Source organism: Vanessa tameamea, chromosome 17 (assembly GCF_037043105.1).
Source record: "Vanessa tameamea isolate UH-Manoa-2023 chromosome 17, ilVanTame1 primary haplotype, whole genome shotgun sequence".
NCBI lineage: Eukaryota > Metazoa > Arthropoda > Insecta > Lepidoptera > Nymphalidae > Vanessa > Vanessa tameamea.
Window position 1 is genome coordinate 11406632 of NC_087325.1, and position 25898 is coordinate 11432529.

A 25898-nucleotide genomic window follows, 5' to 3' on the forward strand; every position below is an offset into this window, starting at 1 on the left:
TTTTTTACTATTCTGGTCGGCTGTCCTTTGGTGGAGGTGAACAGGGTGCAAGATATACCCCTAATGTTAATCTGCGCCCTTGAGTAAATCCCAAAATCCCCAGTGAGCTCCCACACTGTTATTTTATAGACACATTGAATTGACAATGAGTTTGAGTAACGACGATTTAAGGTATATGGCGTTGTTATTTAAATAAAACAATTGTATATTTATAAAAATCAGTACTTAATATTGTAATTTGTTTTAATAAAAGAGGTGATATTTCGCTTTCGCATTTAAAATATTTATTTTCGAAATCAGCCAAAACTATTATCCAAATAAAAAGTATTAACATAAAATACCGTCTAGAATGAAACCGTGGCGCCGAACGGTCTAAAATGAACTCTATGCATATGCAATAAGGGTCATTCAATACAAGGTATTAGACGATTCCTACACATCAATCTATGAATCTTATCTGCGAAGATAAATAATCCCAAACGGAAAACGGTACGGCTTATATCGAATTTATTTAAAAAATATATTCGTATAATTCATAAAACATTTAGGGTTGCCATCTTAGAAGTTTTTCTTTATTTAAAGAACATTTGATTTTTTAAAGCCAAATAAACGCCAAAGTAAGCGTTTTACTATTACAAAGATAAATAAATTAAAATTATTTCGAATTCCAAAGATGTAACTGAATCTAAGTCAAAGATAAAACTGCAAAGTATAATCAAGTTAGCTCTACCAGTTATTACTATTTTCAGTTTATACGGATCTTTAATCTTATCTATAGTATGCACAAAACCTTGATTATGGTCCCGTCAGAGGAATTCTGACGTTATTTAACATTGCATTCATATTGGTTTATTTAATAAATTAAAAACAATGAATTACAACTAAAAGTTTTGTTCGTTAAGTTACTTGGTGAGATGGTCAAAAATCCAACATCGTATTTAATTGTAACTTATCTGCCGTAACTTAGCCGGCACTTCTGTAACTATCTAGTAAGCAGCTCCAGCTATTAATTAAATTTTGAAATCAAACAAAAAAAAACAGTAATATAATATAATGACAACTAAAACCTAAAAATGGCAACCCTATAAACGCTTGAAACGTGTACGTAAAGTAACATGTATTTTTAAATAAGAATTTATGTTATTTTGAGTTTAGGAATAGTCGAATGCCCTATACATAAAATATAAGTTTATAAATTGTACATTTGTCAACAGTCTTGTTATATTAAATCGTGAAAATTCAATATTTAAACAACAGTAAATTCTTTCGTAATATTATCAAACATGTATTTCGTCGTGCGGACAATTTAGTTATGAAATAGGAACTTTTTTTGTTGCCTTATTAGGAAAAGCATATTGTGTTGAAAAGAAAAACGTTTTGTAACTAGGTGTACGATTCAAAATATATTTTTATATATAAAATATATTTTTAATAACAGCAACCTTCAAGCATGACAATTTATAGATTTGATTTCGTCATTAATAATGGTTAGTGAAAACGATACTATAATACACATTACAAAAATAAATTTCCTAAATACGAAAAAGTAAACATTCTAAATTAATACAAATCATGAAATTCCTAATAATAATAATAATAAAAAATAACCACAAAAGTATACCACAGATAATAATAAATTTGGCCCATTCGGCACCCGCGGAGCGCGACCAGGCCATACCGGCCGTACGGGCCGTATGCGATACATCTCTGGGCACATACGTTCCGCTACACGCAAAAATTATAATCATTACAAGCAATTAATCTAACATTACATTTAATATACAACAAAATAGAAATCAGTGTTCTAGCACAAACGAAGCACCTCCATCGACTAAGGGCGATATGGAGGATTTGTAACATTAATTTTCTATTTATATAATTATTTTTTTTGATAATTTTTTCTCAATTATATTTCATTACGAAAAACACACATGGCAGATGATTTTTTAACATTTTTTTAATCTTAATTTAGGTCAATTATATCACAATTCGTTCAACTCCCACGGACTCGCTGCAAATTTTAAAAAATAAAATCGAGCGAGTGTCCGTCCGAAGACGACTCAAAATCAGTCCAGACACACTCAAATGTTCGAGAAGGACGTTCGAAGCGTACAGAGTCTCGCCTCCCAAAAATTACATGAAGATGATTTACGACGAAAATGTTACGGCGGACCCGCGCCCGCCCCGCGGCCCCCCGCGCCCGCCCCGCCCGCCTATATCTTGGGCAGCTTGGGCGCGCTCACGAGCGGGTTGTCGCGGCGCAGGTGGCGCGGCGCGTCCGCCTTGTAGTCGTACGCGCAGCCGTGCACCTCCGCGTAGCGGTGCGGCGCGCAGAACTGCGCCCCGCAGCGGCAGCGGTGCTCCGTCGCCACGCTCAGCCGCTTGCGGCACAGCCCGCAGCGCGCGCGCGCCGCCTTGCGGGGGGACGCGGGCGCGGCGGGCGCGGCGGCGGGGGCGGGGGCGGCGGGCGGCGCGGGCGCGGCGGGCGGCGCGCGGCGGGCGGGGCGCAGGTCCAGCCCGTCGTCGCTCAGGTGCAGGTGCTCGCGGTTGCGGTGGCGGCTCAGCGCCGGCAGCATCCTGCGGGAGCGAGGGCGGTGAGCGAGGGCGCGCGGGCGGCGGGCGGGGGGCGGGGCGGGCGCGTACCTGTTCCGCTTGAGCTGCTCGAGGTCGGAGGTGGAGGAGGAGAAGCGCGCGTGGCGCGGCGCGGCGGGCGGCGGCGCGCCGGCCAGCGCGCAGCTGGAGCCGAAGCCGCGCGCGCGCCACGCGCCGCCGGGCGCGCCTGCGGAGCGGGAGGGGACGTTAGACTTTGTCGGCCCCGCGAGGCGCCGAAGGTGCTACGTGTCGATTTATATCAATCAATTTTTCATCAAGTTTTTTATCCACATGTGACGCTCACCGTATTCAGCGGGCAGGTCCGCAGCGAGCGGTTCCGGGTCGTCGCACTCCTCTAGGATGGCAGGCTCGTCCTCGCGCGCCTTCACCAATATGGAACCCGCCAAGGCCTCCGACAGCGACGCCTGCGGACACGGCCGAGTCGTTATACGAGCATTAAAATGATAAAATAAAAGATGGTGCACGTGGTGACCCTTCGAAGGTGCAATCACCGCTCGCTACGCACCTCGACGACGGAGTCCTGGATGGACTGGTCGGAGTCGGCGCGCGTGGCGATGGGCGGCAGCAGCGTGTAGCGGTCGGCGAAGGAGCAGTCGTAGTCGTAGCGCGTGTAGCGGCCGTCGTAGAGCGGCGCGAAGTGCGCGTCCTCCAGCAGCGACGGCGCCGACAGCGTCTCCTCGCTCCGCGTCTTCTGGATGTCGTGCGCCTCGCCTGCGGGTGGGAGGTGGTGGGTCAGTACCGGCGGCCGGCCCGCTGACCTCGGGCGGCGCCCCGGAGCACTGACCGTGGCGGTGGTCGGCGCGCCGGCGCACGGAGAGCGTCTCCATGCGTCTCCGCAGCTCCAGCATCTTGCCCAGCGTCACGGCGTTGTCCCGCAGTGCGCCCCCCTCCCCCCCTCCGCCGGTCGCGCCGCTCGCGCTCGGTCGGCTGGGGGACGACGAATCTGTGACGAGAGGAGTGAGATTTTAAGTCATTTCAAATACGATGTGACGTTCCTCGATCATCGTTACATCCTTTTTATAAACCCTATTCCTTGCAAGATATACAAAAAATACATTGTCCATGTATGTGACTTAGAGCACAGAAAACAAAATCATGGTGGTCATTGGAGCAGTTTCGTATATGGCGTACTCACACTTGGCGCGCTCGAGCGGCGAGTAGGTCCCGTCGCGGTTCTCGCGCACGCGCACGAGGTTGACGCGCTCGCCCTCGCGGAACACGAGCACCGTGGCCTTGCAGCCGCGCTCGCCCTCCTCCCTGTGAGATCGCGCCACGGATGTATTGTACGTATAAAGTTGGATACTAGAGCGCTACCCACTCGTCGGGTATTCGTCCATTCGCTCGTTCCGGTTTGAAGAGTGAGTGAGGCAGTTTAACAACAGGCTAGAGTACTTTCGTTTGAAGGTAGAATGACAAAGTCCAGGAAACGTAGTTCATTACAAAATTGAATACTAGTCACGACCTATGAACGTGGGTTAAGAATTATAAACCCGGAAATTACTATGGCGGTCAGATATTTTTTTCATTTAACATCAATTGAATTCTTTTTACGATATAAAAAAAAATTACAATGACTTAAATGTTAAGTCATCCACACGGCATCCATCCATTGTGTTGTATATTTATCAATAGGAAGTAGTAGATTCATTCTTTTTCACCGATACGTTTAGAGAAGAATTCAAATTGTTTGTCCCTCTATTTACCGTTATATAATATGATTCAAGTTTATTTTATATACAGCCTGAAGCAGTCGCGGCTAATGAACTTACCAATCTTATTAAATATGAGTTCAAATAGAAGTCTTATATGCTTATTAGTCAGATTTTAAATTAACAGTATTTAAAACGGGATTTTTACCATGTTTTTTTATTTATATTTGGTGGGGCTCGATATTTCGACATTATCTACGAATGTCTTGTTCACGAGACTGACGTTTGCTGGTTGACGTTGACGGCATTAGAAGTGTCCATATCGGACTACCTCCTTTCTCGTACGTTTGCTGCGTAAACACCGGTTACCACTACCACTGTCACTTTCACCCCTACTTTTTGTTTTATTTACACTCGAAACTCGATCCCGTGTTTTACAAACGAAACTCACCGTATCGATTCGCGATTCTTTTTTTGTTTTTATATTATTATTCAAGGGTTTGCATAACTTTATCACTGGATTCCATACTTTCGAAAGTTGAAACCCATCTTCCCTATTGAAATTACTATGTTTAGTAGTAGTCATAAATGCTGGTTGTCTTTCAACCCTGTACTGTCGCAGTAACTTATGATCCCGTGTAGCTGTGTTTCAATTCCGCTGTAGGACCTTTTTAACGTGTGCTAGCTCAGATTGTATGTGGTCTTCATCACAAAGGTCGTATGCGCGATTGGTCAATGATGTCACTACATCGTTTAAGTGTCGAGGATGGTGGTGTGAGTTAGCATGAAGATATCGGTCGGTATGGTTATGATTTTAAATACACGAAAAATTTATAAATCCTTTATACATTTAAAAAAAAAATTGTCACTTGTATATCTTTAAAGAGTTTCAATGTGACGTTTGTTTTTAAAGTTCAATTTTGGGGGATCAATCGGACCGCACCTGTGTACAACTATGACCGCATCTACAGTATTACCTCCCCCCCTCAAATTCGGACGAAAATTATTAATAAAAACAATGATAAATGTCCTGTAACACTCAGGAATAATAAGGCTCTCTAGCAGTAAAATCATTAAATTACTATATAAATTTTTAATTCCGGAAATTACCCCCAACATACAGACAAATCAAATTAACCTCTTTGCAACATTAGCATAGGTAAGGATTTTAACGCTTCCGTTTTTTTTTAAAGTTGTAACAAGATCTTAAATAACACAATAAATGTGAAAGTAACTCAGCTGTGTGTCATCATAACTAACCAACCAAACAGATGGTAATGAAATGTGACAGTTTGGAAGCTTCGAACTTTGTTATACGTAGTAAGATATATATTGGTATATATAGGATAAACTAATCTCAAGAAACAGCAAAAATTACATGAATAATCTTCTATATATATATATATAAATTAATGTTAGTACATGTGGTTGGAATTGGAAAAATTTGGTAAGTTCTTGTACGTACGTGAAGATTCCTGGCACAAAGACTAGATCTTTTTCTTTTTTTTTTGTTTGGTTGTATGTGACCTGTGCACATCCGGGACCGGGAATGAATGATATAACAAAGCGTTGGTGACGCACTCATCCGATCTGTTGGGGTAGAGGAAGCGCTCGATGTCGCGCAGCGGGTCGGCGGGCGGCAGGCGGCGCGTGGAGACGGGCCCGCCGCGCAGGCCCAGCACGAGGCGCAGGCGCGCGCCGTCGCCCACCGCGTGCTCCCGCAGCGAGCGCGCGTCGTCCAGCTCGCGCAGGTTGTACAGCAGGTGCTGCTGCGACACCGGGATGCCTGCAACCGGCCCGGGCTCCCATTAGATCTAGTGTCGTATCATTTGGTAGCCCGTCAGTGGGCAGAGTACATAGTATTCATAAATATATGTAGCTATAGAAGAAAATAAAGTTGTTCAAATTAATTATTCGTTCATTTCATATTACCTCTGTCAACATCATTCAATCTTTTATCATACACAAAACATTCTGCCACATAACAAGAGAGCAATGAGGAAATACATCTGAATGAATCATTGACTCACTGTCTGTCATTCATATTATTATTGTTTCAATATGGTTTTTATACATATTTAATAAATATAAGAACAACAATATATATTTTTTATAGCTTCAGGTTGATAAACTATAATATATTGACATATAATATTTGTTCCTACTTTATATAGCTTGTTTGTCTGCAGCTTCTTAAAAAATATTTTAAATACTAGTATATATATTGAGAACAAATATTTTCATTTCCTCGTGTTGTACAATTTGAAACAGGTGAATTGGCACTCATTCAATCTCGTAAAAATAAGGCATGAAATCACAGTGACCTTTACGTAAAAAGTCATGAACAGTAAATTCATTATTGTAAATTAAAAAATCTAAAACCAATTATCAAACCTCACTATTTGATTATCAATTCACTTGTATTGTTAAGTTTGTTTCATAATACATACTATGTTTGATTATTATATTTGGTGATAATAAATATGAAATTGAAATTGTCATCTTGGCCAAATGAAACTGTTTAATTGGTTCAAAATTTTCAATAAACAGTTGTAGGGTTATTGTAAAACAATGAAGAATAATGTTCTTATAATGATTGAATGTGTCTAATAACTATAAAGAACTCTATTGTCACCACACGGACAGCTAATTTGATTAATTTAGCAATTGAATTTGACATCATGTATACGGCCAAAACACACAGAATTAAATTGCCAATTTTCTTAATCCTGTGTGGAATAGGCTTACCAATATTTATTGCAGATGGTAACATTATAATTCTTTTGTTTTAATTAATATTAAATGGAACAATAAAAACAATTAAAATCAACCTCATGAACAACAAAATAAAAATAATTTAAAATATAATTTCATAAATAATTTTAGTTTCTTTATTATTCGTGGAAGTTTTTTACTACTTTTTTTTTCCTGTACCTAATAATAATCTGTAAACAAAAAAAAAACTTTTATTTATGACATTATGATAGCATTCTAATATAAAATATTGATGAATATATAGATTATTTGAATATCAAAATGTTTAAAAAATGTATTGAGTATTTGTAAGACACGCATTCATAGTTAAGTTCCCCAGTAGTTTTAAAAATTTTATAATAAGAATTATTAATATTTAAAAGAGAAAAACCATTAAAATGTGTTTAAAATATTATCTGTTTCTTGATAGTTAGATACAAATATATTTTTGTTTTAATTAATAATAATATCATGTCTTATTTATTAAATTAGATTTTATTGCAACATTTCTAAGGAATTAATAAAAAAATAAAAGTCTTCTAATGTTATTGGCAAACCAGATGATTGTATTGAAGACAACTGGGTTTATCTCTCGATAACATTACGTTTTTAGAGGCCATTACAAATACAACGAAAAATTATTTGAAAATTGTCTATTTTTAGAATGTCAATTTGACCCATACCATATAGTGTCATGGAGCATAACATCTCTCACAAACCGTGCCAGCAATTTTATTAATGTTTCTGTAGGTTGGAACATTCATGAACTAGACTGTCCAATTACACCTACAACTGATGAAATGGTAGGTATCGTAATTGACTATTACCTTAATTTTATTATGATAACTTATATGACTTGTGAATGGTTCTTGTTTTGTAACTCAAGACAACAATTCCATCAAACTTTGTGGAAATTATTCCTTGCCACATTAAAAGAGAAAAACAAACAGACTTACTTATTGAATTATATATTCAACTCATTAAGTTATTTTAAATAATGCTGTAAAACATTTTTCTATAAACAATTATTTCCATTTTCTTTACACAAAACATATTTAAGAATTCTTATTTTGAACTGATATATATTTTTAATAATAATATTCATATAATTATGTTCGATAAATGTTTTTTCAACATTAATTTATATTGCATTTGTTTAAATTTACGCAGCACAAAGCCATCCTTTGTTGGAATGACGCATAATAAACAAGTCGTTTTCTTACCTAGAAATAAGATTGTGTAATACGAATATGCTAAAACCCACCTTCTACTCTAAATATCTTGGACTTAATCGCGAAAATGGTGTCTGAAGGCGATACGGTCATTTCAAACGCGGTGCCAGTGAGGGTTTCGACCAAAACTTCCATCGTGGGTTGGCTCGTCCCATCTTCCTGAAAGCCCTTCGATCTATTCGAAAGTCTCTCCGGGCATCCATGTTGTGACATTTCACACGCGGTTATTAATATTAACTACCTGCGCCACATCGCAATTTGAAGAATTTTTATAGCACTGATTATGATAAAATGGATATTATGCACTCAGATGATCACTCAATGACGACACACAAATATTTTTGCACGGTTTTAAAAATTCGAAGTGAAGCTATATTAGTAATATTATTCAAAATTCGAGAAAAAGCTAAACAAATATAATTTATACAAATCTAGCTCTATTTAGCAACAAAAATAATATTACATGCAACGATTGAATGAAATATTTTTTTAATGAAATGACGACAGAATATACAAAAACGTAAAATAAAAAGTAAAAAGAACAGATAACTTATAATTTTCGGAGTTCATAAGTAGAATGAACGAATGGTTTAGCATTTAAAAACTTCACTACCTCATAACGCGTATTAAAAAGTATCATAAAATTAAATCAACAGTGTGTTAAAAAAAATGCATTAATTGTATCAAATTTAACACAGCTCATCATCATTTTATCAGTATAGTCTAAGGTTATGAATACAATATATAATATTTAAAAAGGGTTTGTAGCGAAGCGATAGACAAACTCTATAGACAACCAACATAACTCTATGACCGGAAATTTGACATCGTTCATTCGCAATTGTCTCTGCAAAAGATTCTTTTCCGTCGTTCTTCGTTTACCGTATCGGAGGTTAGAAAAATGGTGCGTAACTTTTTATTTAAAATATTAATATATTGTCCATAAATTATCTTTCAAAAACTTATTAACCAAATATAAATTTAATATAAATAGCGTCTAGTGGAAATTAATAAGAAATTTCAGTGATATTGATAAAAAATTGAACGCGTGGTGGTTGTCGAGCACTAAAGACATGTGGCTACAAGGGAGAAATTTTGTTTTCAGACTCGCAAACGCCGTAACGGAGGACGGGCCAAACACGGGCGTGGACACGTTAAGGCTGTAAGATGTACCAACTGCGCGCGTTGCGTACCAAAGGATAAGGCTATCAAAAAGTTTGTGATCAGAAACATTGTTGAAGCGGCTGCTGTCAGAGACATCAACGAGGCCTCCGTTTATGCTTGTAAGTATAATAATGATGTACTCTAATATTTTTAGTAATAATGTTCTGTAGTATCTTTAGATACATTACATATTCGTGGTGAATTTTCTTTATACCAATAAGTTTTCATAGTCAATATTTCTAATTAATACTCCAAACAATAATCAGCTATAATAAAAACATTGTTGTTTGAATTAAAGTCTGATGCCGATATTCTTATATATTTTCATTAGTGCCTTTTACATATAATAGGATAACCTAACAATGAATAAGCACAACATAAATTATTAATCTTTCTACAACTGATATATAATATACACATCATATTTTTATAATTTTTCTAAAATAATAACTTTTACTTTCAGCATTCCAGCTCCCTAAGCTGTATGCAAAGTTGCATTATTGCGTCTCATGTGCTATCCATAGTAAGGTAGTCCGTAACAGGTCTAAGAAGGACAGGCGTATTCGTACACCACCCAAGAGTACCTTCCCAAGGGACATGGCGAGACCGCAAAATGTACAGAGGAAGTAAATTTTAATTAAAAAATTAATGTAAAACCCAAGCAATTTGTTTTATTTTTTCTTATATTTATATTTATCGTTATATTTATATTTGAATATTATTAATAGTGAAATCCCTTTCTATCAATAAAGTTAAACTTATTATAATCTATTCACTGCATAATATACATTAAATATGTAATTATAACTTAACAATATCTGTATTAGTAATTTCACATTTAACCATTAAATTTAGTTGTGTCAAACAATTCCTGGCAATGAGTACTAAGGAGACAAAACTATTAAGTCTGGAAGCCAAAAATAATTCATTCTCTTCTCAAAAGCAAAACGTTGATTAGGAAATATATGTAATTACAAATTGGATAAAACATCAAATAAAAGACAGTAGGTATTCATTTCGAGTCTTATAATGAGTCAAAATTTCAAATAATTTACAATAATGCTCTTTCTTTAATGCCTGTTTCAAATTAATTGGTTAAAATACTTTAAAATATGTATTTGTTTTATATTTCATAAAAAAGAATCTAAACAAAGTTGAAATTTATCTAATTGCTTTACTATTTCTACAAATTAAATTGAAACAGACTCCAATATGTTTAGTAAGTGCACAATAGTTATGGCTAACAATATTTTAAAAACAAAAATTGTTAACAGATTTGAATCCAATACATGTCTCAATTCTAGCTTCAATTCAAAATATTAATACACAGTCCATTATCCAGAAAAACTATTTAAATACTAATTTAAAGATATAACATGTTTGTAAATTCTTAATACATTATTGCATTTTAAGACGATTGATTATCTCCTAAAAATAAAATGTTAGGTTCTTTCCAAACAAGATCAATTGCTTTGAGGATATAATGATAAATCATTGATGAATATCTATAATAAGCATAATAAAAAAGGAATGTAATAACATGATTTCAGATAGAATTTTCCAAATTATATCCATTAAAATTAATGAATAAATAATCAATTCTTGAATGATTTTGCTAATTTATTGAAAACTATGACTTGCGCTAAGTTTCTTAGTAATGTAGTTGAAATAAGGGTGTTTTTTAGTCAGAAATATATATTATTAAAATGATTACATTCTAATTAATAAGATGAACAAATTATATAAATTCTACATACAGACTATAAATTAATTATCATGGCCCTTTAATCTTATAGATTGTCTGAGGGAACTTGATTTGTGGTTTATCTGCAGTTTCTAATGCCTGTTTTAGATTCTTCTCAAATACTTTCTTGGCATCGCAGAAGCCTTGTTTGGTTTTTCCAAACGAGTTTGGGCCCGCTGAAGTTGGTGTCTCTCTGTGGACATTATTGTTATTGAGTACAATTTGAGTCAAAATTAGTTTATAAAAACAATAAATTCTTGTTGATTAAGGGCTTGAAGATATACAAAATGTGGAATACAGACCTGCCAATATTTCTCATCCTCATCTTTGCTTCAGCTGGCATTTCCTCAGGTTCATCATCATCATCATCAGCATTGAACACAGACGCTACTGTTGCCTTTGGTTTATCAATGGGCTTTGATGATGCACCAAGAGTCATCTTTATTGGTGCTTTAGATTTAGAAAAACCAATGGAAATTTTGCTGATACGAGGTGGAGGAGGTGGTGCTGGTACTTCTTCATCAGAGTCCTCCCATGTATCGCCAGAATATCGTCTCTTGTCTAAAATAATTATTTGTGGTTGGAATCCTTTTACATTATTTAAGAAAATATTGAACAAAACAATAATATAAACTTCCAATTAGAATAGAAAAGAATACTTGACTATTTATAAATAAAACTTTAAGTTCTTTGAAATTCTTTAAAATCACTGTTCATTTTAAAGCTACTAATTTTATTTGAATCATTCTAATACCATAATGTATTTAAATAAAAAGAGAAATAGAAAATTTAAGCAGATAATTTTGTACCTTCATATTCTATTCCTTTGTCGCGACTTTTGCTAGGTCTTTCAGATAAATTTTTGTAGGCAGATGGCGGCGAACGATTTCGCCTAGGAGACCTCGATCTGGACTTCGACCGCTTCTCATCTTTCTCCTTGTACTTTCTATAATCATCACGCGTTGATCGCGAAGACCCTGCCAATGCGAAAACACTGGCAAAGATAAATAAAAATATATATATTTAAGTAAAAGATCTAGTGAAAGGTTGCTTGAATTTTTACATTTTACAATATCTACATTCGAATACCTTTGTGTTCTTTGTAGCGACTGCTCATCTTAATTATCCTCCTTATTTTTCAATCATTAAAGAAAAAGAAACAGATTGGTATTTGCATTTTCTACACAGCGCAAATAAAGATTTCAGAATGATAACTCAACAAACGGCCATTTTGTTTTTTATTTTTAATGCGTTTTACATTACATGAAAGTTGCATGTTTTTATTGAATTTTTAAATATTACTAAATAACTCTGAACTCTTAGTTAAATTTTGAAATGGTGTTTTTTTACTTACTTTTTTTAATTTTAGTATTAAAAAGATTATAATTCAGTGAAATATTATTATTTGGGCTTAAATTACTTTAATAATATGACATTATATCCATTCGTAGATAGTTATTCAACACATGTGTGAAAGTAATGTAAGTAAGTAAAAAAATAAATAAAATTAGTTTTATATAAAAGAAGATTATGCGGTGAGATTTACACTTATGACATAATGTTACGATTTTTGTATCAACTGTCAAGTGTCAATGTCAGATGTTATGGTTTTATTTTTAGGTTATTTTGATTACTACATTTTGTACTATTTGTTATAGAATAAAAGGCACAAGTATACTTTCATATTTATTTTAATACACAAACCACAATGTTCTTTTTGCAAAATGGAATGCGACTTTTGAGATACGTTCGGGCATCATATAAATGTCGGTGCAAATCAAATGCACCACTTAGCACTTTAAAAAATAAGTTAAAACAGGGCCCTGGATTAAAAGAATTTATTGTAAATTCAAGTGAAGTTCCAGAAGTGATTACACATCCACCTCATATACCATATTTGCCGGATAACATTCAGAATACTTCAAAACGAAGGGTTTATTTTGATGTTTACGGTTGTCAAATGAATTTGAACGACACTGAAATCGTCTGGTCTATATTAAAAAATGAAGGATTTGAGAAAACCGAAGTAGAAGAGGAAGCGGATATATTTCTAGTTATGACTTGTGCGATCAGAGAGGGAGCTGAGAATAAGATATGGCACCGCTTAGACCATTTGAGGGGTTTCAAAAACAGACGTGCCTTATCAAAAAATCGAAACAATCCTGTGAAGATTGGGATTTTGGGTTGTATGGCAGAGAGATTGAAGGAAAAGTTAATTGAAAAAGAAAAGGCTGTGGATGTGGGTACGATTCTCTATTCCGATATTATTGTTTGATTATTGCAAGAATTCATAAACTGCAAAATATAATTAAGTACTGAATAAAGAATATAGATTAAACAAAAAACTTTAATAAATAAAGCATATTATTCAACACCAGATAATATAGCCTGTAAGAAAGGTGGAACTAATACTTATTCACTTTCAGGCAGAATATATTGTACATAATTGTGTTTTACTAACAAAACTTTGTATTTTAAATGTTGGATGGTAGTAACAAATGAGTTTATCGGTAGACTGAGTTCTTCTAGTTAGAATCTACATACCAGTGGTAGCTTATTCAATATAATTCTGTAAAAAGTTGATCCCAAAGTGCTTTTAAAAGCCAACTTAAATATTAAACAAACCATAGATTTTTTTATACTATGCAATTTGCTTATAGCTTAACTATATTGTGTACCATAGGCAGTTCTTGATTATTACATCTCAATTTATAATAAAACACATATTACTATATTTATATCCAATTTAATTTTTTTTTTTTTTATTTTTAGTTGCCGGACCAGACAGTTACAGAGATCTACCGCGCTTGTTAGCATTGACTGAGAGCGGACAGACAGCAGTCAATGTGCTCTTGTCCTTAGATGAAACCTATGCGGACGTTGTACCCGTTAGATTGAATCAAAATAACATTTCTGCTTTTATGTATGTTGGTCTGTACTTATAAAATCACAAGCTGCCCTTGCAGCTTTTCTAGCACGAAATTTACACAACTATACCTATAGTACACAAACCAACAAATTTTAAAAGTAAGCCTATGCAGTGGCGGACTGAGCCTGTCAGAGGCCCAGGGCAGTAAAGCTGAATGAGGCCCCAGGCTTTAAAGAAATAGTAGTTTTACAAGCTTTTTTATTTATTTTACATTTGTATGTATAAATAAGTGTTTTTCAAAGTAAATAGAATGTAGTGAACGTAAATGTAGGTGCACATTTTTAAAGTCTTGTTTAGGATTTGATTAGGGGAATGTGGATGCATTTGGGGCGGACAGAGTTACTCACGCATATGTAATACGTATTAGTAATGATTTGTCAAATTGATTATATCTAGAAAGTTGTTATATGGATCTAGGTTTATTTTTCATTTTCATTTATGTCTTTCATAACATATTTAGAAATTTCGACTTTAAGGGGCTCTATATATTTAGAATCTATATGTATTTTTATATTATGAATATTGTTATATATTTCAGCTCAATAATGCGTGGCTGTGACAATATGTGCACTTACTGCATTGTGCCGTTCACTCGCGGACGGGAGCGTTCGCGTCCTGTGTCCTCTATAGTGGACGAAGTGCGGCATCTATCCGAGAGTGGAGTGAAGGAGGTCACCCTACTGGGACAGAATGTGAACAGTTACAGGGACGTCACTCAACCTACTGAGAAATTTGATACTCACTTAGCTGAAGGTAAAAAAATTAAAGTAAACTTAAAGTAAAACAGTGTTCCATTTATATCAAAAACATGTATTATTTTGTCAGGGTTCAAAACAGTGTATAAAAACAAGAAAGGAGGGCTCAGGTTTGCGGATTTATTAGATAAAGTGTCTTCCGTTGATCCAGAAATGAGAATAAGATTTACCGCCGCACATCCCAAAGATTTTCCCGATGAGGTAAGTTAGATTCGTGTATATACTGTAAGTGTACAGCCATACTGGATACATGCAGTCATTCCTCATTACTAATTAGTCATTCGCAAGAGGACATACCTTTAAAACTGTGTTTTTTTTTGCCAAAGATAGGTAGGTGGCGTCGTAATTGGGTCACAAGACGCCACGTGGTCATCACGGTCTATATACATTTTATTAGATATTAACCATTTTTTAAATCGTTAACATGCCACCCACCCCGAGAGCTAAGATGTTATGTCCCTGATGTAAATTAATGGTGTTGGTTTTTTGATCTTTATATTTTCATATAACGGTAATTCTGTAGATATAAATTCAGCTTTTACATCTCGTAGAAATATAAGTAGTAAGGTAGCAGATCAAAAATACGATGAGCTACGTCCAGTTTCAATATAATTGGCCTAAATTTGTGTAGTTGTCCATTTTGTACAATACGCTGGGCAACCTGAACGACAGGCACCTATTTTGATAACATATAAAAGTCCATATTCGACTGCGCGAGTTTTCCATGAAGCTCAACTTTGCGGTTCTGTTCCCGAGTGTTCCACGAACCGGTCCACTATGTTTAGGCCAATATACAAACATCTACAGTTCATATACGCTCGGTGAATACACCCTCATGATGACAATATACCCTTTTGATATATATATATATAAATATTTCACAGTCTTGGTCAGATATTACTGATCCAGTGGCAGGTTTCACTGTCGCGGCGCTGTAGTGTAGTGTAGGGTGTGGCGGCAGGTGCTGCGGCTGGTGCGCGAGCGCGCCAACGTGTGCAAGAGCGTGCACCTGCCGGCGCAGGCGGGCAGCAGCGCGGTGCTGGCGCGCATGCGCCGCGGGTACGGGCGCGCCGCCTACCTGCGCCTCGTGCAGCGCGTGCGCGCCGCCGTCCCCGGCGGTACGCATCCGATATTATGAGCAAAAGTCCAAAAAATTACAAAGTAGGTAAATCACAACTAAATAACACAATGAGCTCGTCTCGTAAATTTAGATTTTCAATCACAACGGCATGTACGAAGCGAGTGTGTGGCGGCTTAGTGCCGGTCCCGCCACCCTCTCGCCGCGCACCGCACACGATTGACATGTCTCGACGTGTTCGTTGGCTCTCTAATAGTTTTTCATTGCGCTGTGGCATAACGCTCCCTGTCCTGAGAAGCGCATTGGGCACGACTTTCCTTCCATATACCTGTTGATCTCAGGTCGTTTCGATTGCACTCCCATCGGATTAGATGTCAAAAGGTGATAAGAAAATGTACCAGTCACTCATATACTACGAAAATCTTTGACGAAGCCTTAGTCCGATGCATACGACCGAAACGCTTTATTTTAAATATTTGAACACGATACCCCACTCCACGTAGCTATACAGTCAGTTGTTGCAGCTCAAACTTCATTGACTTGTGCTGACGAATGTCATAGTTAAATTATCAGTGCAAAAAATATGGACTTCATGAAGTTAACACGGGAGGAGCAGCGTATGCGTAACGAAAACGACCCCGTGTCCTCTCTGATCTGTTTCAAAGAAGACGTTATATAAATTTCGGTGGGTTCACATAAACCGGTTCTCCGGTATCAGGTTAATTTCGAAGGTTCTGTCCGGCATTTAAAATAGGTTCACATAATGTAACTAATGTTTAAAATCTATTGTTTATTGTCAGTCGGCTTGTCCACGGACATGATCTGCGGGTTCTGCGGCGAAACGGATGAAGAGTTCGAAGAAACGCTCTCCTTGATGGACATTGTCGAATACAACGTCGCGTTCCTTTTCCCTTACAGCATGAGAGAGGTAACTGTTTTGGTATATTGGTTAATAATCCAATACGGGTATTTTAACTTTGCCTGTCAGGATACAGTCACAAGTGGCTAAGTAAATGTTGAATGTAGACTGACTTTAAAAATCAGAAGTAACGACCAATTGAGTTGCCTATTTAACTTTTTTTGAAACGTAGATAAGGACGTCAAAATGTAACGTTGTTATGATATTATTAAAATCAAATTGGAACTGTAAACTCTAATCCAGGGTGGGTTAAAATCCTAGGTCAGGTCAATAAAAATTTATTATTTTTTCAAGTGAAACAATTATTGGATCACCTTTGGGGTATGTCTTGAAGGCATTTTTCTTATGCCAACATTTCACATGTTTACTTCATATTTTTGTCGGTGGTCCTTAATAATAAACTTACCCAAAGACCATCTATTTCGAAGTTTCGTGATTTTTATTAAAGATAAATTAAATACGGAGTACAATCGTTCAACTTTTTTGCAGTAAGATAATATCCGTCAAGAATGGGCGCCTTAGCCATAATCATCGGTACCTAAAATCGATATCAATAAAACTACCGTGACGTTTATATTTTCAGAAAACAACAGCGTATCGGCGTTATAAAGACGACGTACCGGAGTCTGTAAAAAAAGAGAGACACAGTCGAATGATTGAACTATACAGGCGGAAATGTCAAAAATTGAACGACGCGGAAATAGGAAACGTTCACCTAGTTCTAGTTGAAGGCGTTGTACCAAAAACGGGGCAGATAATGGGTAGGAATGAATTCTACATAAAAGTAGTGTTCGATCAGACCGAAATACCCTCGGAGGAAGGCATGAGGCGTGCGCAGCCGGGGGACTATGTCGGGGTCAGAATCGTTTCAGCGAGGTGCTCGGTTCTAACAGGCGTGCCACTTTATCACACGACTATTAGGGAGTTTTATAAGGAATACAGTTGGGGGGAGAGAGCTGCTTTAAGAATATAATAAACATTATATGGCTGTTTTTAAGGTTTCTTTAATCAATATCCTGTACATATTTTTATTGAACTGTAAATAAATGATTAAGAGCAACAATGTTTATTTTTAATGCATGTTCACCCTGTTGTAGTTAAAAATGTAATATTTAATTTAGGCAATGATATTTCAACACTCAGAATCAACTTAAATCATATTAGCAATGTGATTTCATGTTTTGGCAGTATTTATGTACTCATTGCATAGTATGGAGCGCGGGTAGGTCATTGACGATTTTGTGCTTAATTCAACTATTGCTGTCTGTGTACTCTTAAAAATATCGTCAGACTTTCGAAAATATAGAATCGTATTTCATCTGTTAATTAGTAAATTTTCGAAATGTCGTTCTTTAAAAATGACGCGTGTTCTAATTTCAAAATAGAGATTAGTAAAAAAACAAAATGTACAGACGTGTCACTCAGAGTGCATTTATTAAAATAAAATCAGTACAAACATTCACAGATAATATAATAAATATAAGTATACACAAAATCCAAACACTTAAAATAGTTATCGTCAATTTCAAGAGAATCTGCACAAATTACAAAATCTATAAAAATAAATGATAACATAAAATTCTTAGTTTTAGCTTTTATTCGCATACTTTGATTACGGTTATTTTTTATAGATATCTTGACAATACAGTATAAGTGATTTAGACTATAAATTGTTCAAATTCTTTTGAAATTCGAGAAAAAAATTGACTGAATTACGTACAAAACAATAATTATTTTACATATTTTTTTTACAAAACGTATAAGTCACTACACCTACTTATTACATTAATTAACTTAACAAATTATTGTGAAACATGGCATCTCTCGTTTCTAATTAAAATTTGTACTTTAGTTAAAATAATATTTAAAAAAGTTACTTTTATTAAGTAATTATTATTTTTCAATTTCATTATATGTATTAGTATATGTCACAAATTAGAATGTTCGCGTGCAATAAAAATTGTCGAATTTAGATTTTTTGATATTAAAAAAAAACAAATATGTTTTTTAATATGGCCGGTCGGCTCAGACTTTAATATTACGTATATAATTTTGTCTTTCAGACTAAGCTCGAAGCACCCAGTTGTCCGCCATCTTTATTAGGCAGAACGCTAATTCGCTGCCCTGATAAGTTGTCATCCACGTGACCAGATAGACTTGGAGACGGTCCTTGTGAACTGCCATAAACTTTTGTGCTGTATCCAGAATCGTTATGTGACTCTCTGTCAGTTTGACTTTGAGTTTCCGTCAAATGTGTATTTATGGCCAGAGATTGAAGACGGCTATGCAATAAGTTATGATCTGGTGCTGGTTTTCTCAAACCATGTGTATTTCCTCTGAATCCTGGGTACATTGGCGGACGGTTATCGTAGTAATTACCGCGAAAGTGATCATTCTGATTAGCAATCTCCACCTCTGTATTCTGATCTAAATGGTCACTGTAACAATGTGGTATCCGTTCTATTTCCCGCATTATATGATCTTGCATCATTGCGTTGAAGACTCCGGTCTGGTGATGGTATATAGGATTTCTATTTCGACCTTGGACTTGATTTTGTTGCACTCCGGGTTCGCTGTACTCGTACTGATTCTTACAAGGATATTGTGGATACGGTAGTCCATTTTCGATATCTCTGTAAGGCATCTGATGGTGTACAGGCCTGTTTGATATGTCGTGGAAATAAGCGTCTTTTGGAATCATCCTAACGTCATGCGGATAACTTTGAGGTTGTGCTTGAGGAGCTGGTGATTGAGAATTTGTAGACATAGTCTCGTAGTTCGGTAGAGGTAGAGTTTGGAGTAGGTTAGTGTTTCTCATGGGACCTGGTTGATTTGTACTTCTAATTGGATTGTCTTCATCGTCGCTACTTTCCGAGTTGTTCCCATTTTCCTTGGGTGGGGTTTGGAAAGTCTTTCTCGTTGGGAATGGTATGAGGTTATGTAGGCTAAATCTTTTGGATTTCGGTGGTTTTTCTTTCAATACAGGTGCCGGTCGCATTGGTTGTTGAGGCATTTTTAAGACACTCGGCTGAGCAACTTGCATTGATATCTCTTTTTCAATAACTTTTCTTTGTAAGGGCAGACGTTCTGGTGAAGTGCACCTCTGTTGATGTTCTACTTGTGCTACTAGCTCTTGCACCGATTTACGAGGTTCTTTTTCAACGTTACTTTCTTCTCGATAATCGGGTTGTTTTGGAAATTTTATGTATCCATCTTGAGATATGTCCAATGTCTTTGTATGTCTTGATAACACATCCGCCATTTCTTTTTCGAGAATCACCCTTTTGCGGATGTCATCGGCAGTCCTCTGTAATACCTGACTTTTCCATGTAGTTTCATTACGGGTTTCCGATGGCTGATTTAATTTGGGATCGTCATCAGGATCATTAGCTTTGTATTCCGAATATCTATTGCTGCTACTCGGCGAAATTGTGGCAGATTGTCGACAAGGGGCAATGTATCTGTCATTATAAATTGGCACGTCTGATACCGGTGATTGTGAAAGTGAAACTTTGTTTGATTTGACGTGTATTTCCGCTGTAATATTATGAGATAAGTCTTGATTGCAATTTGCATACGGTGTTAGGTTGTAAGGAGATCTGGAGCATGCACTAGATCCTGCGTCTAATTGATCACTACTTTTTGAATTTTTCAGTAAATGCTTCCGTCTTGGACTGGGTGGTGATCTACTGTCAAGGCCATCTGAGCTCTTAGAAGTTGGTTTTTGATCCAGGTCTTTGGCAATACTTTCACATTGTTCTACATTTTCGTTAAAACTCTGAATAATTCTATTAACATCATTCCATTCTTCGTTATTTGCATCTAAGAGTTCTAAACTTCGTGTCCTTTTTATCGGTGGAATATCTACAGAACCTTTTGGACTGAAATCTAATTTTTTAACCCTCTCCGACGCTCTGAACATCATGCCTCTTGTCAACCACTGCTCCAGGTGTTTATGTCTTTCTTTGCACATAGCTCTTTCTGCAGCTACAAATCTAGTCAATTCAGATATCTGTCCTTGAGTTTTCATTTCCAAATCTGTCACTTTTTGATCTAATTTCTCATGAGCTCTATCTATATGGCGTTTCAAATCTTTCTTGTCTTCATTCAGCTTTTCCTCCATATGCCTGAAAAACGGTGCACAGTAACACGTATACCCAGCTCCGATTGGACCTTTTTTGATATTACCCGCTAAGTCCAAATAGTACTGCTCGCCTTTTTTTAACGGTTCGGTGGGTAACGAGCTTAACTTCGGCTTCGGGAAATATTTAGGATCCGGGTAGTAATGACAGCCGTATGGAGACCAATGAACTTGTGCCGGGTTCTCAAAGTGAACGTTCTTTTTCTTTTTATCCTTACTCTTGTCCCTTTTCTTCGCATCATCCGGTTCATCAATTGTCCTTTCTTTACTTTTGTCTCTATGCCTCTCTTTCTTTTTGGGCTGCTTCGCTACAGGCGTGTTAAGGATGTTGATGATTTCTTCTAGCCCTTTTCTTGCAGCGATGTCTCTAGCGGTTTCGCCCTGGTGGTTTCTCAGAGATTTGTCGCAGCCGGCCTCGAGGAGTATTCGAGTTAGTTTTCTCCTGCCCATGGCTGCGGCTATGTGTAGGGCGGTGTCTCCGTTTTTGTTTTGCTCGGACACGCGGCATTGTGCGGAGATGAGGATACGAGTGACTCCAGCGTGGCCGTAACGTGCCGCGGTATGGAGAGATGTGTCACCATACTGTAACGTGAGAAATGTATTCTTAGAAGTTTCTAATGTTTATTCATATCTGACAAACTTTATAGGCAATTATGAACCTATTTTTAAGAGTTATTTTTATTTCACATAATCCTTTAATTTATATTAATTAATAAACAAGAATATATTATGAATCTCACGTTGTTCTGCAAGTCCGGCGGTGCGCCCGCCAGCAGGATCTCCCTGGCGGACTGGTTGTGCCCGTTCTGCGTGGCGAGGTGCAGCGGAACGAAGCCAGCCGCGTTGCGCGCGCCCAGCTCCCCGCGGCGCGCCAGCAGCGCTACCGTGCGAGAGTAACCCTTCCATGCCGCCTCGTGCGCCGCAGTGTTGCCGTGCTATGTGGTAGAAGATGTAAAAGTTAAACTAAAAGTTGTTAAAATTTAAAAAGAAAATCAAAGATATGATATGAAATGTCTTTAAAAAACATTATAATTTTGTAAATAATATTACATAATTAAGCAGGGTTACTGCACTATAAAAGAGATTTCCTCTTTATAAGTGCTTATAGTCGGTACATTTTCGCACAACACGGTCCAATTATCCCCTTATTGGGAAGTGGAATGAAAAAAAATCCTTAATTACGATAGACTTATTTTACTGAGATATAATAGACATTTTTGTTTTACGAAGTATTGTAAATCTTAATAGTCGACAAAGAAAGACAAAAATATATTTTTTTGATAATTTAGCAAATGTAAAAGATATTATATCTCCTGTTCATCATAATAATAATTATATAAATTAAGTTTATGTTAATTAATTTTGTTTAATAACTCTGGAGTTTTAAGCGTGTTTGTTAATAATATATATATTATAGATACTAAACATACATTCCGATTTAAAAATAAAAAAGCATCCATTGCAAGGCATGCTCGCTTATGAATCCAAATATTTTATATAAAATCGATACACCATATAAATAAGGTAGACTTACCACATTATCCTGTTTGTTGGGATCTCCACCATTTTCCAGAAGAACACGCACGACGTCCACGTGCCCGTCCGCTGCGGCACGTTGTAACGCGCTGCATCCATTCTGTGAAACACGACGAAATTATTTATTAGTTTATTGTGTACAACTTTTTGCTTAAAAGTTGAATTATTTTAATAAACGATTTTTTAGCCCTTTTCCTACCACAGGAGGAGTAAAAAAAAATAACTCAGATTAAATTGACGTGATTAGTTTCTCGAATTCACAAAAAAATTGTGTTTTAATAGTAGACGTAGATCGGAACTTGAAGTAAAATTAAAGTGGTATATATGTATATATAAAATTGAATGTAATATAATATAGAAGAGCTATTTTTTATGGTGTAGGTGATAAACGGGCAGGTGGCTCATTACAAAATATTCTTAACTTTACCGCCTTATCAAATATGTACAAAAATGTTATATATATATGTATTTAGAAAAGGTTATAACAATTTTTTATTAGTTTTTTGTCCTTCATATAACGACACCTTGCGTAATTATTGCATAGCTGAGTAAACGTTACGAAATGTCATTAATACGATGTTGTTGTTAGTAGAAAACAAAATGGCGTTCTTAAACAGTTGATCGATTGGCGAAAGCTTTTCGAATTGTTTTAATAATTTATGTTTGCGATTTGCAGTAAAATAAAAATTTTCTACCGCTCGTTTTAAACACGTGAATATGTATTTCATAACGGTTTTTTTTGTGTTGTAACGTTAAATGCTCGTAACGTGAAACAAGACTTAGTGTCTATCACAGATAATAAAACAAAAAGCGCGCGCAAATAAATGGTGCGCACGGAACGTTAAAGGAGAGCAATAAGATCAAAAGCGAATGAAATGAATGTAGATCAGAATAAACATTTTTTTAATATGTCTATAATTATTAATTAATGTGACAAAACTATCGACGTATTAATAAAAAGACGTGTCGTTTCGCACTAACATGGAATTTTCATTGGTTTTTTATTTTAATAATAATAATAAATTATAAATATTGGAGAACATCACATACACTACTCTGATATCAATGTAAGTAGCTAAAGCATTTGTGTTATTGTCTAAAATATTTTGTGTCATTTATGTCAATTAGTTTTATTTCTCATAAAATTGTATAGATGGAATTACTAGTCTTTTAAATCGCGCTGATGTTTTGTACAAATGATTTACATATTAATATTGTATGCGAGTCAATAAAATGAGTTATTCAAGAACATGGAAGTTTAATTTATCTAGTGAATAGTGTGATCAGTATAATAGTGCAGTGTTGACATTCTGGTGCCGAAACCCGGGAGATATTCAGGATTGAGGAGGAAGATATATTATGGACTTAGAACATCGTGTGTTGAGTGGAAAACTGAACCTATGTTAAAAAAAAAGTGCGATAAAAGACTAAGAATAATAATCTGTGAAATTGTGGGACTTAGAAAAAATAATAATTGTGTAATTCCGAAAGACTTAAAAATAAATTGTGTTCAACTGAGACTTCAAATATTCGCGATATATATACGGATTTAAAGAAATGTGTTATTCTTATTAATTAAAAGACTAAATTATATATGTAATTTCAAGATTTCAAAATATGAGTTCGTTGACAGTTTAGTAAATCAAACTATAAAATGGAGTCTACGATTTTAAAACAAGAAGATCAATTAGAAAATTTACAGAAAGCTTTTCGAAATTATAAAAAATCACCAAGGGAAAGAATTACACGGCCATATATAGAATCGAAGCTTGAACATATAGAGAAATTATATCCAATTTTCTTTGATCAACATTTAGAAATAGTTTCTAAAGTGACAGTTGCGGATAAAATAAAATTAAGTTACTTTAGAAATGAGATCTTTGATAAATATGATGAAATTTATTTCGAATTCAAAGTGAAGTTAAAAGAAGATCTTGAGCAAATAACGTCATCAATTTCAAAGAAAAATCCTTCAAATCAGCCGACGAACATGTATGAAGTACGATTGCCGCAGATCAATTTACCAACATTTTCAGGTGGTTATGATGAATGGCAAACTTTTTATGATCTCTTCGTATCACTCATCCATGAAAACGGAAGTTTAAGTGGAGTGCAAAAGCTGCATTATCTAAAGAGCAGTCTTTTGGGAGAACCTGCAAACCTTTTAAAAAATTTATCAACTACAGAAATTAATTATGGTGAAGCGTGGAAAATGTTGGTCAAGCGCTACAATAATTTCAGATACAATACCAATGAGATTATGAAGAAGCTATTTTATCAAAAAAATGTAATTACTGATTCGGCGGTTAATTTAAAACAACTTTTGGATACCACTTCAGCGTGCCTGAAATCTCTGAGCAACTTAGGTGTAAACATTGAAAATTGGGACTTATTCATTAATTATTTAGTTGTATCCAAGTTAGATCAAGAATCTCGTAAACAATGGGAAGTGCATGTTAGTCAGACTGAGTCAGATGCCTTACCGACGTGGAAAGATTTATCACAATTTCTAGAAACACGCTTTAGAACATTAGAGATGATAAATCCATCAAAACAACTAATCAAGCAGAAATCATTTCATTCTACTTATGAAAAAAATGGACCTATTTCACGTACAAATACCTGCACTATGTGTTCTGGATCACACATACTATATCAATGCAAGCAATTTGCAAATAAATCTCCTGAAGAAAGAACTGAGTTTGTGCAAGCAAAGAGATTGTGTTTTAATTGTTTGGGACATAATCATGCAGTTAAGTTTTGTCGCCAATCAACCTGCTGTCGACGTTGTGGAAAACGTCATCACTCTTTGTTGCATATTGAACGAAAACAAGAATCATCTCCTTGCGAGTCGAAGGAGCTTAGCATCGCAACAGAAACGGAAACTAAGATATCAACTCACTTTACACAGGAGACACGCAGAGAAGTATTATTGGCTACAGCAGTGGTCAAAATTAAAGCGAAAACTGGCTATTATCAATTTGCACGTGCTCTTATAGATCAAGGTTCTGAGGCATCATTTATCAACGAAGCTACTGTTCAAGCTCTGGGTCTTGAACGTACATCAGTAAATGGCCTTATAACAGGAGTAGGAGACGGGAAGACACGTACAAAGAGTTCGGTTTCATTTATACTAGAGTCACGATATCATTCTTTTACAATGCCAGTTGAAGCATTTGTCTTGAGTACATTGACTTCCTTCTTACCAAATAATACAACTTCAATCACGGACTGGCCAGAAATTGAGAATTTATCACTGGCAGATCCGCAATTCGGAGAGCCAAACAGAGTTGATATTATTTTGGGCGTTGACATTCTTAGCGAAATCATCTTAGAGGGTCTTAAGAAACATCCATCTAAGGGTGGCCTTATTGCACAGAACAC

The 25898-nt window shown here is 36.1% G+C and overlaps 5 protein-coding genes across 6 annotated transcripts in view; 2 read left to right on the forward strand and 3 right to left on the reverse strand.

The window, feature by feature from the left end:
* Nucleotides 1–1406: 1406 nt before the first annotated feature.
* Nucleotides 1407–8784, reverse strand: LOC113404328 (AN1-type zinc finger protein 4-like). Its single transcript, XM_064217441.1, has 8 exons — nucleotides 8281–8784; nucleotides 5844–6048; nucleotides 3749–3870; nucleotides 3398–3556; nucleotides 3119–3324; nucleotides 2897–3017; nucleotides 2644–2779; nucleotides 1407–2577 (listed from the first exon to the last, which is right to left on the reverse strand). Exons 1-8 carry the CDS (start codon nucleotides 8459–8461, stop codon nucleotides 2214–2216), a joined length of 1494 nt encoding a protein of 497 aa, XP_064073511.1. The 5' UTR covers nucleotides 8462–8784; the 3' UTR covers nucleotides 1407–2213.
* A 245-nt stretch (nucleotides 8785–9029) lies between these two features.
* Rps26 (Ribosomal protein S26) lies at nucleotides 9030–10073 on the forward strand. The gene is made up of 3 exons (XM_026645209.2): nucleotides 9030–9152; nucleotides 9354–9531; nucleotides 9876–10073. Exons 1-3 carry the CDS (start codon nucleotides 9150–9152, stop codon nucleotides 10040–10042), a joined length of 348 nt encoding a protein of 115 aa, XP_026500994.1. The 5' UTR covers nucleotides 9030–9149; the 3' UTR covers nucleotides 10043–10073.
* Nucleotides 10074–10992: 919 nt separating this feature from the next.
* LOC113404341 (PEST proteolytic signal-containing nuclear protein-like) lies at nucleotides 10993–12417 on the reverse strand. Its single transcript, XM_026645208.2, has 4 exons — nucleotides 12246–12417; nucleotides 11966–12133; nucleotides 11459–11717; nucleotides 10993–11349 (listed from the first exon to the last, which is right to left on the reverse strand). The coding sequence occupies exons 1-4, from the start codon at nucleotides 12271–12273 to the stop codon at nucleotides 11187–11189; spliced, it is 618 nt and encodes a 205-aa protein (XP_026500993.1). The 5' UTR covers nucleotides 12274–12417; the 3' UTR covers nucleotides 10993–11186.
* Nucleotides 12418–12758: 341 nt separating this feature from the next.
* LOC113404334 (mitochondrial tRNA methylthiotransferase CDK5RAP1) lies at nucleotides 12759–17900 on the forward strand. The gene is made up of 7 exons (XM_026645201.2): nucleotides 12759–13399; nucleotides 13929–14079; nucleotides 14624–14838; nucleotides 14911–15041; nucleotides 15802–15958; nucleotides 16719–16846; nucleotides 17421–17900. The coding sequence occupies exons 1-7, from the start codon at nucleotides 12865–12867 to the stop codon at nucleotides 17808–17810; spliced, it is 1707 nt and encodes a 568-aa protein (XP_026500986.2). The 5' UTR covers nucleotides 12759–12864; the 3' UTR covers nucleotides 17811–17900.
* An 887-nt stretch (nucleotides 17901–18787) lies between these two features.
* Nucleotides 18788–25898, reverse strand: part of Dgo (diego) — a 73977-nt gene continuing 66866 nt past the window's right edge. Inside the window, exons 3-5 of one of the 2 annotated variants that reach the window (XM_026645200.2) lie at nucleotides 22516–22614; nucleotides 21719–21913; nucleotides 18788–21560 (exon numbers count right to left, since the gene is read on the reverse strand). In XM_026645200.2, coding sequence (XP_026500985.2) covers nucleotides 18897–21560; nucleotides 21719–21913; nucleotides 22516–22614 — 2958 coding nt within the window. In that variant the 3' untranslated portion in view covers nucleotides 18788–18896. Of the gene's footprint in view, nucleotides 21561–21718; nucleotides 21914–22512; nucleotides 22615–25898 lie in introns of both variants that reach the window. The other variant, XM_026645199.2, reaches the window with a different exon arrangement.

Coding starts and splice junctions, on each gene's coding strand:
- LOC113404334 (XM_026645201.2), top strand. CDS start 12,865: ATGTTCTTTTTGCAAAATGGAATGCGACTTTTGAGATACGTTCGGGCA. Junction 13,400..13,928: donor AGAAAAGGCTGTGGATGTGG/GTACGATTCTCT, acceptor TTTTATTTTTAG/TTGCCGGACCAGACAGTTAC. Junction 15,042..15,801: donor CCAAAGATTTTCCCGATGAG/GTAAGTTAGATT, acceptor GTGTGGCGGCAG/GTGCTGCGGCTGGTGCGCGA.
- LOC113404341 (XM_026645208.2), bottom strand. CDS start 12,273: ATGAGCAGTCGCTACAAAGAACACAAAG. Junction 11,718..11,965: donor CAAAGGAATAGAATATGAAG/GTACAAAATTAT, acceptor TAATTATTTTAG/ACAAGAGACGATATTCTGGC. Junction 11,350..11,458: donor AGGATGAGAAATATTGGCAG/GTCTGTATTCCA, acceptor TAATGTCCACAG/AGAGACACCAACTTCAGCGG.
- Rps26 (XM_026645209.2), top strand. Junction 9,532..9,875: donor CGAGGCCTCCGTTTATGCTT/GTAAGTATAATA, acceptor TTTTACTTTCAG/CATTCCAGCTCCCTAAGCTG.
- LOC113404328 (XM_064217441.1), bottom strand. CDS start 8,461: ATGTCACAACATGGATGCCCGGAGAGACTTTCGAATAGATCGAAGGGC. Junction 3,871..5,843: donor TACCCCAACAGATCGGATGA/GTGCGTCACCAA, acceptor GCGATCTCACAG/GGAGGAGGGCGAGCGCGGCT. Junction 2,578..2,643: donor GAGCAGCTCAAGCGGAACAG/GTACGCGCCCGC, acceptor TCGCTCCCGCAG/GATGCTGCCGGCGCTGAGCC.